The sequence below is a fragment of the Rhipicephalus microplus genome, chromosome X (assembly GCF_043290135.1).
Source record: "Rhipicephalus microplus isolate Deutch F79 chromosome X, USDA_Rmic, whole genome shotgun sequence".
In the NCBI taxonomy this organism is placed as follows: Eukaryota; Metazoa; Arthropoda; class Arachnida; order Ixodida; family Ixodidae; genus Rhipicephalus; species Rhipicephalus microplus.
The window spans coordinates 29,535,995-29,551,776 of NC_134710.1; the positions used below are offsets into that span (position 1 = coordinate 29,535,995).

Below are 15,782 nucleotides of genomic sequence, written 5' to 3' on the forward strand. Positions count from 1 at the left end.
TTAAGCCAATGATTTTGCGATATCCAACGAGGACAGTACTGCTTACGGCAAGTGGACTTCGCCAAAGTTTTGCGAAGTTGTAACATTGCTAGTCCCAACACTTGTGTTTAAGACGATGTCCTGTGGAAATGTGAATAACCTTAAATTCGGTTCAAGCTATAACTTCATATTCCCCGTATAAGTCCGCCTACCTCCAACACCACCGCTGGCGACCAAAGGCGGATCTCGAATCGCACTTTCAGCGTGCCAAATGCTGCAGAGCCGACAGTGTTGTACTGCTGTTGGCACAGACGCAGGCCGTCCCGGTGGTTGCTGGCGCCTTGTAGCCATGGTCGGCGCGGACGGTGAGACCCCTGCGCGGGAGCCAGTGCCATTGGTGGTGGTGAGCCCGATGCACGTGATGACGCTGTCGGCCCGACGGTCGTGGGGCGTGCGCGTGGCCCAGCGCCTCCACGCCATCTCCCAGCGGTGGTTCACACATGTGCTCCTGCTCGTCCTGTTGGCCGCCTATGCAATGCTCGGCGCCTTCGCGTTCCGCTACCTGGAAGGGCCCTACGAAGCACGCGCAAAGACGGGTCTCCGCCAGGTGAGCAAATGAAGGCCATTTCGTTGGAATTGATCTACTGGCGCTTCAACAATTGTAAGCTGGAAATGATCAATTGATTGACCCGTTCAATGCTTTACTTGTGTAATTTCAGCATTTACCTAAAACAATAATTACTTTAAATGACTAGAAATTCTAGTCACTAACCAAAACAGAAGTGATTGTTAATAAAATCAGGCTCAATGTGTTGATATATAAACCAACTTATTCACTGTTGGTTGTAGTTTAATCAATAAAAAGAAATTGGACAAATAGTTATGATAAACACGTGCACATTTATTAGTAAGATAAAGAGAGCTGGAGCTATCTCTGTTGATATCAGGGCAAATGAAACAAACTGACAAAAAAATGCCATGCCTGCGCGGAAAGCGCAGCACAGTCGCAGCGAAAGCTGGAAGAGTGGTATATTAAGAACCAGCTGTAAAGTTTTTTGGAGTTTAATACAGTTACGCTTGCAGGCTACCCACTACGTCATTACTTAAAACTTCTGCAGGGAAGCGAAGGCATGGTAGCCGCTACGCGTTTGAGAGATATTATTTATTTTGTTTTGTTTTATTTTTTATTTAACAATGCAGCCTATCTCATTCGGAATCATTACAGGAGGATCACGTGTTGAAGTGTCACATAAAGGAGTTATAAAAAACAGAACAAAATTGAATATCACACTGAAAACTTGTTAGGACAAGACTACCTCTACACTGCTGCATGAACTATACAAAATCTTCCGCAGATGGCCACAACAGCTGGAACAGTAAAAAAAAAAAGTGTCAATATTTCGCACGATAATGCGCATTTTCAAATACGTGCAATAAAATATGAACGGGGGAAAAAGACACATTCAGCCACAGGCAATACATTTAAGAGTACACTAAGGGTAGTATTACAATGTAATCTTGTAACCCCAGTAATAGAGAAATAAAAAAATAAATGAGAAAAAAGTGGGGAAAAAGGACGGCACAAAAAATCGTAACAACTTGAACAGTGAAAAAATGAGAGTTCTGCACACAATTATCAGCATCTTAAAATACGTACACAGAAGCAAAAAAAAAAACACGCACCCGATACAGTTAAGTACATTAAAATTAGCACACTATTACAATGAAATCTACAATTCTCGTTTAAAAAAAGAAGGAAATCAAAAGGTAAAAATAAAACGATTGATATATACTGTTCGGATAACAACACTGCTCAGTAAAGTATATATTTCTAAGAGGAAAACGACAACAAAATGGCAACTGAATCATTGTGGTGCAGTTACAACGATGTTACAAAAGTGTGTACGGACTTGCAATCAGTGATCGTTTTATCTAATTCATTCCAATTTTTTATTGGCAAGAGGAAAATAAGAGTGTTTGAGGCAGTTTGTGTTGGTAGAGCATTCAGCCAATGTTTGGGAGTGTTTGTGTCGTGCAAGTCTTGCAGTGTTTAATGAGAGGAACTATCGTGGTATCAAAGTCGAGGTTGCCATTCAAACACTGAAATCCTGTACACTTGCTGATGACGATAAAAAATTTTGGTTCATTGATTGATATGCAAGGTTTGACGTCCAAAACCACCATATCATTATAAGAGACGCCGCAGTGGAGGGCTCCAAAAATTTCTACCACCTGTGGTTTTTAAACGTGCACCCAAATCTGAGCACATGGGCTTACAGCATTTTCATCTCCATCGAAAACACAGCCGCCGCAGCCGGCATTCGATCTCGCGACCTGTGGGCCAGCAGCCGAGAACCTTAGCTATTATATAGACCACCGTGGCTGGGCGATGAAGAATTTCGGCTGAGCCTTTTGTAATGAGTCGAAAATGTTCAACAACCCAGTCGTTACGCAGTTGGTATTGCGTGACGCATGCAAACAGAATCGCCAATGTGCGACGATTGGTTGTTATTTTACCATTCTACCATACATATGTTAACATGATTTTATTCCCGACATTAGTGTTTTCCAGGATCGTTTACAGTGAAAGCTGCTATGAGATCACCGCAGGGGTCGCGTCCACCGTATAGTTGTCCACCACCGCTGCCGCCAGTGTCTGCAACCATTATGACACGAAATAGGAAAAGAAAACTAAGAAAAACGTCACGGACACAATGGGATTCAAATCCGGATACCCTGCGTGCCAGCCCGGTATTTTACCACAGAGCCACGTTGTAGCTTGAAACTCCATTGCAAACTGACCCTATAGGCAGGCTTTATGTCATGAAAGGAATCGCGCAATTATGAGTAATAAAGCGTTTTGGAACAGCAAAGGAACAACCATGTATATCGAGTGGTTTGTCGAATGTTCGAATCTATTACAAAAGCTTCAGCCATAATTTTTCATCGTCGTCAGCCACAAAACCAAAAACTGCACGAAATTCTTTGCAAGTACTTAGTGGGTACCACGCTTCTTCGCAGAATGACGAAGAATAGCATACTGAATGTCTCCATTCTACACAAAAGGCATGATTATTTATGGCATAGTGGGTACCCTGAAAGTGTGCTTGTAGCAATTGCCCTAAAAAATGTTGAAAGAAGGCTTTGCAATGTCGCTCTTCCAGCTTTCGCTGCGGCTGTGCTGTTGCTGTGCTGTGGCTGTGCTGCATGTTGCGCGCCGTCCTGGTGACTTTTTTGCAACAGAGTTTCGAGCTGCCACTATTTTTTTTTCGTGATCTTTAGGTAATTTTTCATGTACATAGTGTCAGGGAATAAGCAATAAAGCAAAAAACCTGCATGGCTCTGTAGTAGAAGACTATAGGCTGTAGCGGAGAGGACCCGGGTTTGAATCCCACTCTAATCTCAGTATTTTTTTGAAATTTTTTTTCAAGTGATAGTGGTACGCCGGAGGTGGCGGCGGACAACTGCGGCGCCAAAGCAGCCCCTGTTGTGATCTCATAACAGCTTTTCTTGTAAACTAATATGAAATAAGGAAACAGTCACGTATAAAAAAGCGCACTGCAAAAGCATCCATTTATCAATTTCAGTTGTAAATAGATCCATGTTCATCTTGGCTGGAGAGCTAGTCGTAATGAATACACCGAATCATGCTTCAAGCTTGTATTTCCCCAACAAAGCTTCCCAATAAAGAAAATCAGGACCTTACCTGTATTTGTCAAGACTAAAGTGATGTGTGTGCCAAATTTTTAATGATCATTTATTATGTTAAAATAATAAAAATAAAAAAGTAACATACAGGTTAATTTATATGAAAGTTCTATGTGTTTTACTGAGCCGTAATTAGAATTTCGGCGTATCAAAATGTCGTATGTTACAGCGCCAACATCATCTTGAATGATCAGTGGTCGATTAAGTAAACTTTTGCTGAGTCAATTCGTGTTCCTTCCTGCCTATGACCCATTTGTATTTGAGCATCGGGTGTCGGATACGAATTGCTGCAGCGCCATAACTGCTTCAGGTGCGTCGGCTCCTCATGGAAGAGCTACGCCGGAGCTGCGGGACGACTGACGAGCACCGGTGGCAGCGGCTGGCTCTGCGGCGGCTGCACGAGTACGAGATGCAGATGCGTTCTCTCTGTCAGGCCGGCGTAACCACGGACGCCGAGCGCCAGCTGTGGACCTTCTGGGGCGCCATGTTCTACTGCGGAACCGTGTTCACAACTATCGGTGAGCGGCGCGTGTATGCGAGAGGTTTGCAGTTGTTTGTCTCACATTCTCATTGAAAGGTGTACTGGCAACGGATTTGAATGAAGTACGGGGGACAAAATCTGGCGGTGCCCATTTTATTGAGGAGCACACGAAGCCATCGTGGTCACCATCTTAACATTGAATAAATGTACAAAGGGAACAGCTTGTTCGGACGCGCTCTCTGGATTTCGTGCCGACCGGTTGTGCCCCAGCGATCTCCGACGACAGCGCAGCTCTGGCCGACTGGGCTCCCGCTACGCCATATCCTGACGCCGACAAGAGCTCTCGCTGAGTAGTCGGCGTCCTCGGACTCCTGCGGCCGTGTCCATTTTCCTATATTCTCCTTGCTTCTGGATGTCGCTGTCCCTGCATGCGCCACGCTCTCTTCTTCCCCCTCTATATCTCTATATATTTAACCCTATCCTTTTAATCCCTCCTTACCCCCATCCCTCTTGAGCTATTGTGCGGGGGTCGCACTGTGATTCAGACAGTTATGGGGCTCAGCTTTATCTTCTTTTCCATTATAAGAATCATATAAGAAACAGCTTGTCACGTTCAGGAGTGGCAGCTAGCATGTAGCTACCGCGGCGCTTTTGGAGACATTCAGCTCCCCTTCTGTAGATTATGGTTTAGGCTATGCAAAGCTTGTGATATCGGTCAAGGCCGTTCTCTGTCAAGCAAAGCCTAAAGCAGGAAGAAGTTTTATGCATGGCTAATTAGTCTTATTGCGCGAGAAACAAATGAGTTTATTCGGCACTGCCGACCACCAATCGTGTAAGCTACTAGCGTAAATAGAAAAAAAAAACTAGCGGTTCTTCCTTGTACGAATACAATAGATGAGCAAAGCTCCTTACATAGATATGGGACGTAAATGACTGTGCCCGGTCTCACTACTGGCTTCCATGAAGGTGGTAGCCTGGGGAACGCTTATGTGTGCTCATTGGCGGAAAGTGTGCAGTGCGAGCTAGCCCAGACAACGGACCAATACCTGGGCGAAGTCGAACCCCGAAAATACGATTGGGTTGAAGACGGCCGAGTGAAGCAGCAATCGATTCGCGCGTTCGCTGGTTTGAGGAGAGAGGGCAGGGACAAAGAGGGAAAAGGGCAGGAGAGGGATGCGAGCGGTGATATGGTAAGGAGCTTCGACGGCGGGGAGCGGACCTAAGGAGCTTCGCTCCTAAAAAAAAACAATATCACTAAAGGAATTAAAAATAAAGCTAAACCCACAAGCCTAACTTCAAGGAACGTTCACGTAAACAAAAAATCGGGTGCCGGAAATTGAAACACATGTGTACTAGCAGCCTGCTGACCAAGTTTGAGCTCTAGAGACGGCGTTCAGCTTTTTTAGTAAACGTATACGCCATTATCTCGAATCTTAGACAAACGTAGCTTCGTATTATGTACGCTTATACCATCTATGACAGTGTGACTGACACAACGTGCAGCAACTACTCACGCCTTTCAGTGCTGGTGCTTTGGCGTCGTCTCCAGACTCGTATAAACAACCTGGCAGGGTATGCCGCCGTGTTATTTGCATTCAAGTGAATTAATTGGCTGTGAACAAATATGAGCAGCTGGTATACTGACTTTAACGTTCTTCCATCAGTGCTGAAGAATTATTTGTTTAACACAATATCCCTAGCACAGCCTCCTTTCACCTTGCCCACCTCGGTAACGAAAAAAAACTAAATAAATAAAAGTGAAGGCTAAAACAAAATGGTACGGCGCCATATATAAACAAAATTGATGCAGCTTCTGCAGTCTTCCCTTCTAACGGCTGAAAGAACGAGCTCATAACCTGCAGCACGTTTGGTCAGTGCTCGGTGGCACTCGTCATGAAAAACTAAGCTATTTGGAATGTAGTATTCTGTTACACAGCAAACATATAACATTGCGACAGAACCGAACTGGACATATGACGAGTAAGAAGGCCATTAGGGAGATTGCACGCGGCATCCAGTCTGCCCGGTGTGCCAGGCGCTCGAAGCAAAGAGTTTCAAGAGAAGCGGGAAAAGGGAAGCGGCCATTTTCGAATGAGTCGCAAAATTTGCCATCTATGATTCTGATTGGGGGCACATTGCAGCGGGATGCTAGGCACAGGAAGCTGCCGAACGTGACAGCCAGGGCACACTTCCGAGCGCGCTACAAGGCGCCGGCGCTGTTCTTCCTGGAAGCGCACTTCCGCCGGAAGTGTCGAGCGAGAACAATGCGAGCGGCCAGTTCATCTGGCAAGAGCGTGCGCATACGCAGCTTCTGCCTTCGTTCAGCCCTGCGGACCAGAGCCGCTAGTGTGAAGTAAATCGGTACCGTGGCGCGCCCTACATGTGAACAGAGAAAATAACGAGCTGGTAATGGAGCGGCGAATTCTGGCGCGCAGCGTCGCTTCCCTTGTTAGCGCCGACGCCGGACGTAAAAAAATCTTCCGTGCGATAGAAATAGATTCCATGTGATAGAAATGACAAAAAAAAATGTTGTGGTGCCCAGGGCATAAAAGCAATTAAGAATATAAAAAAAAAGAAAACACAGTCAAGAAAAAAACTTTTTTCTCAATGTAAAAGTCAACAAAACAATGGCAAAAGAAATATTTGGCAGCAAACTTCAAGGGACGGAAGTGCGGATGTCCGAAAGACCTGTCTAAGGCAGGAAAACACGTGTGGGCGCCTCATCACGAAAAGCGCTTCACACGATTCTCATTGGCTCGTCGAGCGCATGCATCAGTGCGAGGGAGCACTGGTGCGCCAAGGAAACGCATTTTTGTTTAAAGGAAGTTTTGTACAGCGTATTACACCTTCGGAAAGACATTTTCTCCTGCAGATGCGATAACAATGTAGCCACTAGGTTATATCAATAAATTGCTTCAGCTATTCTTTTTTTAGTTTAGCCTCATAAGTGGTGCATAGGTTTAATATTTGGGCTGTGCTATGGGAAGCAGAGAACAGACGTGCTATTTTTTTCGCCATTCGCTTGTGAGTCGTCAACTAAAACAAATATGAAGAAAAAATATCTTAGGAATAAGAAAAAAGAAACGAATTGCTTGTGATTATTTCACCACGAAGGGCGTTATCGTTAATAGTCATCGTAAGAACTGATCGGTAGTCTGGCAGAATTCACTTCTGTTCTGGCACTCATAAGTTTCAATGACCGAGGTAAATAGTACCTCAGCTGTTTCCTTTCGCTACATTCATTTCCTGAAGGAACTTGGTGGATCAATTTCGATAAGGGACACTTATGATAGCAAGAATAACGTTGTTTGTGCATCTTTCATTTCGCTTCCCAAACAGGATGACAGCAGTTATCGGTTATTGTGAAATGAAAACGAGAACTTCAGACGATATAATATTAATATCTAGGCTTTGCCGTCTCAAAACCACCATATTATTATAATGTAGGCTGTAGCGGAGGGCTCCGAAAATTTCGACCACCCGGGGTTCTTTAACGTGCACGTAAATCTACGCACACAGGCCTCAAGAATTTTCGCCTCCATGGAAAAGAAGTTTGGATGAGGGGGAAGATTTATTAGTCGAGAGGGGCACGTTCACTCAAGGCGGATGTAGCCTTGTGAGATAAGTCGGCCCAGGTGCCTACTTTAAGAAAACATGAGAAATACATAATTTATAATAATAATAATTGACGTTTAGCGTTCATAATCCTAAAATATGATTATGATGCATGCCCTGTGGAAGGCTTCAGAAATTTCTACAATCCGGCGTTGTTTAACATGCACAAACATCGCACAATACACCGGCTTCTATAGTACACTTCGCGCTAATCGAAATGCGACCTCCTATAGCCCACCATCGCGGCACGCAACAGGACCCACCACTGGTAGACACTTTTCGCACGGAGCCATTTCTCAGCTCCGGACATAATACCGTAAAACTTATCAATCACAGAATACTGACAATAGAAGAAGTCAATTGCTTAAAAGCTTTGTCCAGTGTCCAATGTTTACGCTGAACAATATCATTCACTCATGTTAATTTGGAGATCCTGGACGTTGCAATGCCTCGATTTTTTTGTACTGTGTAACGAATCCACTGCACTCCAACAAACAGTGTTCAATATCATCGTGAATCAACGTGATGCAGTGAGTCCATATTTATGTGGACATGCCGGACAACGCGCTGATCATTCCCTGTGCACAGGCGATGCACCAAGGAGGCATCTGGCCCGAGTTTGAGTGTCATAGACAACATAGACAACAGACTAATTGATTGATTTGTGGGGTTTGAGGTCCCAAAACCACTATTTGATTATGAGAGACGCCATAGTGGAGGGCTCCGGAAATTTTGACCACCTGGGGTTCTTTAACGTGCACCCAAATCTGAGCACACGGGCCTACAACATTTCCGCCTCCATCGGAAATGCAGCCGCCACAGCCGGGATTCGATCCCGTGATAGACAACAGACTAGGTAGTATACCTAAAACACGGGAAGAAAATTACTGGCCTATAGTACTTCATCTGAACCGCCTCAGCCAACGAAGCACGTTGCTTTGGTATTCTGGGAAATGAGCTCTGGCAGCTGCTGCTGCCGCGTTGATAAAGTGCGCCAATAGTTTATTTTTTTCTTCGAAACGTCTATCACCACAAAAACAAATCGGCAAAGTTAGGCCGCGGTTTAAACAGCTTCTTTATTAATGGTATGAGTATATGGATGATGAGTGTGGTGTATAATTAAGAAAGAAGTATCGCCATTAGCGCTTGTTCTATGTCATTATTAAGGCACGCACGGAGACTGTGTGGGGCGGCTCGCAAAAGATAATTCGATTCCTTGCAATTGGCGTATTCAGAACGCCACTTTGTCATCCTTGTCGGAGCCTAGAAATGGGGTATATTTTTTATGTTTCACATATCGAGGCTTTTTCTTTCTCATTCGAAAAAAAATTTTGTACGTAAATAGCATGCCGCTGAAACTTAGCACGTTAGACTACATTTATAGGCACCTGAAATTGCCTGATTAAATCCTATGATTGCAACACCATATCTAGAATAATCAATTTCATTTTAATCTACTAGGTTGAACATCATCGACGAAATACCTGCTAGTGTACATTATGATGAACGTTTTCTTCATCGTTCAAGTGTATCTCAAAATCTTGGTGCTCGATAACTGGGTTCTGGTTGATGCCTTTCATGTTTTACGTCTCAAAGCGCCCAAGTGGCGTTCTTTAAAGTGTACTTGTGACGTCGTGTATACATACTAGATAGGATATGCCCATATGATTGAAATCCCTTCACTGCGGTGCTAACTACATATTGCTTCGAGTGACCCCAAAGCGCACAGCTTAATCACTTTATCAGAGGATTAAACTGTGCCGTTGCCGGAGTTCTTCGTCGATTAATCTGAGTGAGGGCACGCACATGCATGCGTATATTTATATTGTACACTTCTACAGTATTATTATAACCCTTCAAACAGCCTATGCTGATTGTCCTGGTACTAATTCATTGTCATTTCTTGTCCAGTCATTCAGAACTTCTCCAATAGAAAATATAAAAAACCAAAATTACAATAACCATATGTACCTGTACGACGCTGATCTCTCATAAATTGTATACCGAGTCATGCTAAAAATATGCCCTCACATGTTCTTCTGAACACTTCGCAGCCTAGTGTTCTATGATTGATCAGAGCGAATTTGAAGCTATCATTTACCGGTAGCAAATGATCAGGCGAGAAAAATGCCAGACACATTCCGATAGATATTCAGCACAAGCAAAACCTGGCGCAGCGGGACCCCTTTCGCTTCGCGAGGCAGCCTGTAGCACGAGTCGACAAGGTCGGCGTTATCACCTTCATGACGAACAGCATTTTATGCTAGTCTTCCTCATACAACGGCGTTAACCTCTTTCAGGAATGTAGCGAAGGGATGAAAATGTGTGAGAACTGAAATGGACCTCACGTGTTCCGCGAAAGCAAGTGTGGTGAGAAGTCATTCGTCCCGTTATTTTCGTTCTTCTTTTGCAACTCCCTGTACGCTACCAAGAGTACTTCATCACGCAATCAGTCATTGCAGTTCTTTTTAAGACATAACCAACCATCTGTGTACTTAAAAGAGGTCCCTCTACTCTACCTTTAGGCCAGAAATTAGAAGTAAACAAAATAACTTCCATACAGAGTGTTCGTACGGGGCAAGCACTTTAATTTTCTACATATCTGGCACAAGCGAGGACTCAATGACGGCTTCGTCGTGAAATATTTCGCTTTCGCAAAGAAAATATTAAATCTGCCTGTTAATCACCACCTCTCCAAAACAAAGTAGCCGGTTAATCGCTGACGGCAGAAAAATGGTCAATTCTTTTCTACGGGGCCTTTCCGACAACTGCAGGCAGGCGCACTTTTTTTGGTTTACAGTTCCTTTTTACGTGCAAGAACTCTTGATTTCAATCCATCATGCGAAATATTTAAAACGATCTTGTTTCTGTTCGCAAGAAGCACTTCATTTTTACTTTCTTCTATGGCAAGTTTTTCTTCTACGTATTCTGGACTGAACATGCGCTACTTGTCAAGATGATTGATAGCTTCCGAACTCTCAAAGCAAATTACATAGCAGTGTGTGTGCTACTTGCTTGGTTCTGTTATCTTTGTCTAGCTCCAAAAGTTATTTTTTTCTTTGCCCGTTCATCAACGCATTTAATTGCGTGGCGCCCTTTTTTACATCCTCTTAAGTTCACAAATCATTCTCACAACAAAAATTACTCCCTTGGCATCGAATATAATTCTCAGCTGTCAAACTCTATGATTACTATGATAAATGATTGATTGATTGATATGTGGGGTTTAACGTCCCAAAACCACTATATGATTATGAGAGACGCCGTAGTGGAGGGCTCCGGAAATTTCGACCACCTGGGGTTCTTTAACGTGCACCCAAATCTGAGCACACGGGCCTACACCATTTCCGCCTCCATCGGAAATGCAGCCGCCGCAGCCGGGATTCGAACCCGATTACTATGATAAAGCACAACAGTATAGGGATAGCAGCCGAAGCCCTCGCCAGAAAACACAGCTGGCGAGCGAATCAACAATATTAAAATGAGATGGTCGTCAACAAGTATGCGTTTACTTTTTGTGCGAGTGGTATTGCTGCTACGTTTTTTATCGTAACTCTTAAAATGAATGTTTTAATAACAATTCAGGAACACTTACCGGCTAATATCTTTACAAATGTTATCTTAGTAAAATGGAAATCTAGAGACGCACTTTATGGTCACATCCTCATTGATCAATGCCACACAATTACATAAGTGCGCACGCATCATATCGCACGCATGCGTGCCAACTAATGTACCTGCGTGCGTGTGTGCCTGCATGCGTGTGCATGCGTGTGAATGTGTGCGTGAAGTTTTGGAGACCGAATGGTGTCAATTTGGTGGTCGATTATGATGACTACCGTCAAAATGTCTCTAAATGCAATTAGTGTATTAAGGACGCTGCGTTTGACTATCAGTGGCGTTGCGCGCATCGTCGTCAGCATGAGCGATGCAAAAATCGTCACGTGACGTCGCCCCCATACAACGCCGTCACGGCGTGACAGATGGCCTAAATTCGTCGGGTCATCGTCTGATCTTATGCCGTAACGTCAAATGAAAATGCCATCACGTGACACCATCGATTCGTCAAAAAACGAATGCTGGTGATTGCTGATCACGGAGGCCGAGCAGGACCAGGTGAGGCGCGGAAATCTTTCGGAGGGAGGGTCAGATATATTGATTAGATTTGTGGGGTTTAACGTCCCAAAACCACCATATGATTATGAGAGACGCCGTAGTGGAGGACTCCGGAAATTTCGACCACCTTGGGTTCTTTACCGTGCACCATAATCGGAGCACACGGGCCTACAACATTTCCGCCTCCATCGGAAATGCAGCCGCCGCAGCCGGGAATCGAACCCGCCCCCTACGGGTCAGTAGCCGAGTACCTTAGCCACTAGACCACCGCGGTGGGGCGGGCATGCGCCATCCAGTCGTCTTAGCCGAAGGTATCTGTGGAATTTTATCCGGCCAAGCGGGAAGACAGGGTTTCGTCTTCCCTCTTACAGCAGGTCCTAGAAGGATTAAATATAGAGTTAACTATAGTGTCAGCGATAGCGCAATCGCACCCTTCATGTTCCGATTCCTCTCATTAGCGTGAAACCATACTTGCAATGCAACATTGAGCAATTAGTGATCTAGGGAACAGTTTAAAAGCCGTGTTCGAGCACGAGACGGTAATTTTTTTTTTGTACCTACATACACCATCTTCACATTTCGAGCTAAGATGCCCCAAACACGACTTGGCAGTCTAGCAACATGGTTTTCTGGTACAGTTGGTAAATGGGGACAAATGAAGAAAAAGAAATGGACATGGCCCGGACGTGTGGCGCGTAGGCTAGGATAAGCGCTGGTCATTTAAGGGTAACTGACTGGATTCTCAGAAAAGGCTTACGCGAGAAGCGACTAAGATTAGATTAACACACTACATAATAGTTAACATAACACGCTGTGTATCTGTTATGTGTCGTCTTCTCTGTCCCGTTTTTATTGCGCTATAGCTCGCATACTAGAGATTAGGACGTTTGCGGCTATAACGGGGCAGCAGAAAGCACAGGACGTGGCTTATTGGCGGAACATGGGAGAGGATTTTGCGCGACAGTGGGCGTAGTTATGATGATGATGATTAGGATGGTGATGACGATGACGATGACGATGATGATGATGATGATGATGATGAAGGTAAGGGTTCCAACTCATTACGACGTATGCACAAGAGAATTAGTACAGCAGTCTTTGTCCTGTGTTGTTATGCTTTTGGGCTTGGGTCGTAACAGGAATGGAACCTTTCACTTTGACAAATTGTCAGTTTGTGTTCATAACGTACGTCTTATGCCAAAAATTAGAATGATACGACTTGAATAACGTTTCGTTATGTGCTGGCATGCGACAGTTATAGAGTGAACGTAACTATGTTCATACGAATAGACTGTGAGGAAAATCAGTCAGGAAGTGCTTAGACGAAAAAAAAAACATCACCTAACTTCTTTTTTTTCTTTATTACACCTGTAAAACAGCACGAACGTAGCTGATAAGGGGAAACGGGGTGAAATTAAACTTGTATATTTTGAGTAAAAAACGTTGCAAAGCGAACTGGGCAGGAGCGACGAGCCGACTGACGAATCGTCGGTGCCGCCGCTGTGTTTCCGACGCACGTGCTTGGAGCGTACAAAGACGATCGGCCAAGGTCGGGGATGCACCGCTTGCAGCTCGGGGTCACCGACCGCATTTGGCGCTCGCACGGAAGAACACCACACGGCGTCGACGTGGAAATCGAGTCTTGAGCGCGTACACTCGGCGCTGTTGCTTTAGAACAAAGCTTCCATCTCAGCGGCGTCACTGAGTGAATGGAAGAGGAACCATCTGCATACAGCCGTCTCCCAGAACAGTCTCGCTCGACTGAGAAAGGCTTCCAGAGCTGACCGATGTTCCCTGCACTGTCTTTACGCGAATATACAGAAAATTCATCTCTATACGTAAGACAACCAGAGAAGTTAATCACAATAACAGAAACCGCCCTCCGTGCAGCCTGTGATTATAACGTTCCGAATTCAACTGTATCACGTTATTGCAGCCAAAACGTCTGGCAACACTTATCGAACCAGCAAGTCTCGAGAAAGAGGCCTTCCGGGGTGGCAGAGCGAAATATTACGTATACCAGTGACCGTGATTTTTTTAGTGTTATTTGTCATTCCGTAGCGATAGCCTACCTCTACGTTTAACTGGCCGCAGTGGGTCTTCCACAAGAGGCACTTTGCAATGTAACTTCGTGTCTAACAGCTGTCTCCATCCATAATATCTTCTCTTCACTTTCTGTTCTTAGTTCACTGTAGTTCTTCCGTCCCTGGCATATACATTTACGCAACGCTGTGTGGCTCGCCCACTTTTATGGTGAACACTCCGCTCCTGGGAAAGAGACTGCACGTGCGAAAAACAAACAAACAAAAAACGACTACCATTGCTGAAGCCCGCAAAACTGCACGAAAGAGCTGGCGCAGTCGCCAAGGCTGGTGAAGGCATACTGAACGTGACAATCGCAGGCGGGGACCCGAAAGAGCTCGGCGAACCACGCTACGTACTGACAGTGAAGTAGCGCATTTATATTTGCGGCAACTTTTTGTCGCAATGAAGGGAAAACTAGGGAGCCAAAATGAGCGTGTGCCACCACTGAAGAATATGTCTCGCAATTTAGTCTGTGCTTCCCGCGGCAAAATCACGGAAAATATTACTTTATTTTCTTCATGATGCAGTTCATAAGGACACGCATCATAGAGATATTCGAATTTGTCTGACTTTATGTTGTGTGATTTTGCATTTTTGTGCTTGCGAAAATGTCGCACATTTTCCGTCACCTCATAGTCAAAGTGGCGTTTTCGTCTTCGGGCGAGCGCTCGTCACCCTGCAGCTTTTCCGACGACTCGCCCAAGGAGCTTGTGGCAAATTTCACTCACAAATGGATATCTAAGCCGACCTATAGCAAATGTTACGCAATGTTAATGATCGAACACGGCCGTGATTCGAAACGCGTGCCTAACCGAACTACTTCGCGGAGGAATACACGAGCTGTAGCTCCACCTCCGTAGCTTTCTCTTCATTGCCAAGAAAAGTTGTCCGCGAGTATAACACTACGTTGTTGAGCCACGACACATCGAAAATAATTATCTTGGCGGAGAAAAGAACCTTCCTGTTTTTTAAGCAACTCTCCCATAAAAGACAGATGTTTTATGAGCAAATGGACGTTTGATTCGAGGAGAAGTTGTTGAGCAAGCAATACACTTTGAGTCAACGTTCCAACCTATTGTTCATGAGAGCAGCAACATTCCATCCTAACTTTTAACTCTTACTCTCACACTCGTACAGTCGAAGGCATAATTCAGATTGACACTGTAATCACGCACCATCATAGGGAAGAATGAGGCAAGCGGAGGCTGTGGAAAACAATTAGCACTGTTTTCACAAAATGCGATTCTTTGTCTAATTTATCAGATATCTTCCGCTTGCGATCAGTCCTACGCTGAACAGACAGGGCCACAAAGTGTCAATGGGATCACACTTTGGCCCCAAAGTCTGACTGGGTACAAGAGGGAGCTTGCCCTCGCATTACCATAAGCGTCAATTTTGCCCAGACTGAGCTTGTTTAGACAGTGGGAATATAGCACAATGAGCTAGAGTGAGAGCTACGATAGGCTCACTAAGACAGAGAGCTGGATGAACATTTATGAGCGAGTTGACCTTCAGTCTATCCCACCGATAAGAAAGCGGAATTGCCTTTTTGTAAACACTGAACGGTAAGCGCGAGCTAAAAGGGAGGAAAAAAACTCTTACGGCTATGTTTTGCTTTGTTTTACACTTCATGTTTAATGCACACGCGTGGCAATGATCTACATGACTTTCTTCCCACGAAACAAAAAGTTGTAAGCCAAGCATAGTCCCGTGCGTTTCCGTGTGTGCTCGAGTCTTTACCAGATAGAACAATGCAATCAATCTCGTCAGTCGTCGCAACAATAATTCCGCCTTGCAT

At 44.7% G+C, this 15,782-nt stretch overlaps 1 protein-coding gene across 1 annotated transcript in view; it reads left to right on the forward strand.

Annotated features, from left to right (window-relative positions):
- The first annotated feature begins 328 nt into the window (after positions 1–328).
- LOC119176593 (TWiK family of potassium channels protein 18) overlaps positions 329–15,782 on the forward strand; it is a 62,138-nt gene continuing 46,684 nt past the window's right edge. The window contains exons 1-2 of the mRNA XM_037427949.2: positions 329–586; positions 3,998–4,205. Coding sequence (XP_037283846.2) covers positions 329–586; positions 3,998–4,205 — 466 coding nt within the window. The remainder of the gene's footprint in view (positions 587–3,997; positions 4,206–15,782) is intronic.